General features: G+C 34.7%; 1 protein-coding gene across 1 annotated transcript in view; it reads right to left on the bottom strand.

The window, feature by feature from the left end:
- Positions 1-1646: 1646 nt before the first annotated feature.
- LOC149175025 (beta-phenylalanine coenzyme A ligase-like) overlaps positions 1647-2113 on the bottom strand; it is a 28804-nt gene continuing 28337 nt past the window's right edge. The window contains exon 4 of the mRNA XM_089421033.1: positions 1647-1813. Coding sequence (XP_089277159.1) covers positions 1647-1813 — 167 coding nt within the window. The remainder of the gene's footprint in view (positions 1814-2113) is intronic.

Below are 2113 nucleotides of genomic sequence, written 5' to 3'. Positions count from 1 at the left end.
GATCAGGATTGTTGTGGTGACGAACTTAATTTGAACACGCTCAGATCTATGCTACGCCAATACATTCTGACAATTGCGCGCTATTTAACAACTTTTCTTCAGTTGGCATTCGCAAAGGTTGTTCCACCTTTAAATTAAACTTTTCAAGACATAAATATAAAGAGCCCCACTCTCTATACTTCTTGTTTTTTTCGTAAACATATATATCTATTTTTTCTTTTTTATGCTTTTATTTTTTGTTTTTGTTGAAATTTTCCTTTCATAATAAAAAGAAAAATGACTACAACACTAGCTCCAACTGGGGATAGTGTTTTGGAACAAAACACTAAGAACCACAAATTAGTGCCTTCATTGCAGACATGGAGTCATATTGTAGATTTGATAATGCAATGAATAAGCACACTAGATACTTACAACGGTCACACCAATATTTACAATGGGAAAATAAATAATCTTCAATGTTGGAAGTAATTATTTAGGTATTTCCCGTTCACAAGAATCTATAGCAATTCACCATCAAGATTGTCTAGAATGAAAGTGTTATTACCCCGGACTTCGACTATTTTAAAAGGCTCAATCCACAAAGGATAAAACTTATCGTGCTTACCCTTGTCCTCCCTTCTGACATTCCATCTCATAACACAGTCTCTAAGTTGAAACAATCTATCTTTGGCCTCCATATCAAAATTAACTTTCATCTTTTCCTTATAATTGATCAAGTTTTGAGTTGCATGTTCTCTGCATTCATTCAGTTTCACCAACTGAATTATTCTTCTAGTCAATCGATTGGGCTCCTCCTCAGCATATTCAATTAATTTAGTCACTGGCTTGGCTAATTAACAGGGAAACATCACTACTACTCCATATACGAGTTCAAATGGTGACTTCCATGTCATCATTTTGTTTCCCCACAAAGCAAACTTAAGTTGGGAGTCCTAGTTTTTTTTGTTTTATGTAATGATCTTTTTCAAAATTCAAACCAGGGCCTTGTTAGATGACTTTGCTAACCCATTTCCTTGTGAATAATAGGTGGTGGAGTGAATAAGGATTACACTAGCATTTGCAACAGATGTTGCAAAGGAAACGTTGTAAGGCATAAAGTGCAGAAATCCATTATCCATATAGTGTGTGCATTATGTCAATGACCTAAATATCAACATATCTATTCACTTTTTCTAAATGTTGTAACCAACCAGAATTATAGAAATATTCTTAAATGTGTACCAATATTTATAGGCACACTCCCTATACAAAAACGCTAACTGCAAAAATAAAGATAGAAGAAACTCACGATGACCCTATTCAACAAGAACTAAAGAAGAATATAGATATGGGGATTTGTTAAATATTTCAATGGGAAAGGACAAATATAACATGGAGGAAATGTCAAATAATAAACCAAACCAATCATCAGAAAGGAATATAACCTGCCACACATCCGTTGCTGAGTATCAGAACAACTCTAATGAACTCAATGTTGATGAAACTCAAATTTCCTTTATAGTAAAAAGCAATCAGCTACAGAAAGGTATTTTGGTTCCTCCATCTTCTGAAGTTAGTTCTAATACATTCAATAATCTAGACAAAAGCTTGAAAAAAACTTCAATGAGCAGTGCTCTTTATATGTTTCTCCCAATACAAAATTATCATTCCCTGTTCAACAAAGGCAGTGAAACGATCCCTAAGCCTGTGAATGCATTGGACCGCTGATAAGTACAATTCTTAACATTAGAGAAGTAACAGAGGTCACCTGTTCGTAGCCAACCATCCGAATCCAGAGTTGAACTAGTCGCTTCCGGATTGCTGAAATAACCTGCGATAAAGTAAAACTGATTTTTTAAATCTTTAAATTTGACCTTTAAAAGATCTGTTTATTTAAGCCAACGATACATTTCCGCGATCCTCATCTGCCAAAAGTTTCCTTTTCCAACAGATGTAATATTCTCAGGGTTAAACGAAGAAGTCAAGTTCAAGGGCTTGCTTCACCACAGCTAATTGAGAACCTCCAGAGCATTGGATTGGAATTCTTTCCACTTGCATAACTCTATTCCACCATCTTTAAATTTTGTTTGTTGGTATAAAACTTCGATGAAATACTTCCTCTAGAGCAGGT

Source organism: Pinus tabuliformis, chromosome 4_1, assembly GCF_031772625.1.
Source record: "Pinus tabuliformis cultivar Carrire ecotype Pingquan chromosome 4_1, CPIR1, whole genome shotgun sequence".
NCBI classification, from domain to species: domain Eukaryota; kingdom Viridiplantae; phylum Streptophyta; class Pinopsida; order Pinales; family Pinaceae; genus Pinus; species Pinus tabuliformis.
The sequence above is the reverse complement of the archived record's forward strand: the minus strand, read 5'-3'. Positions and strand labels throughout refer to the sequence as shown.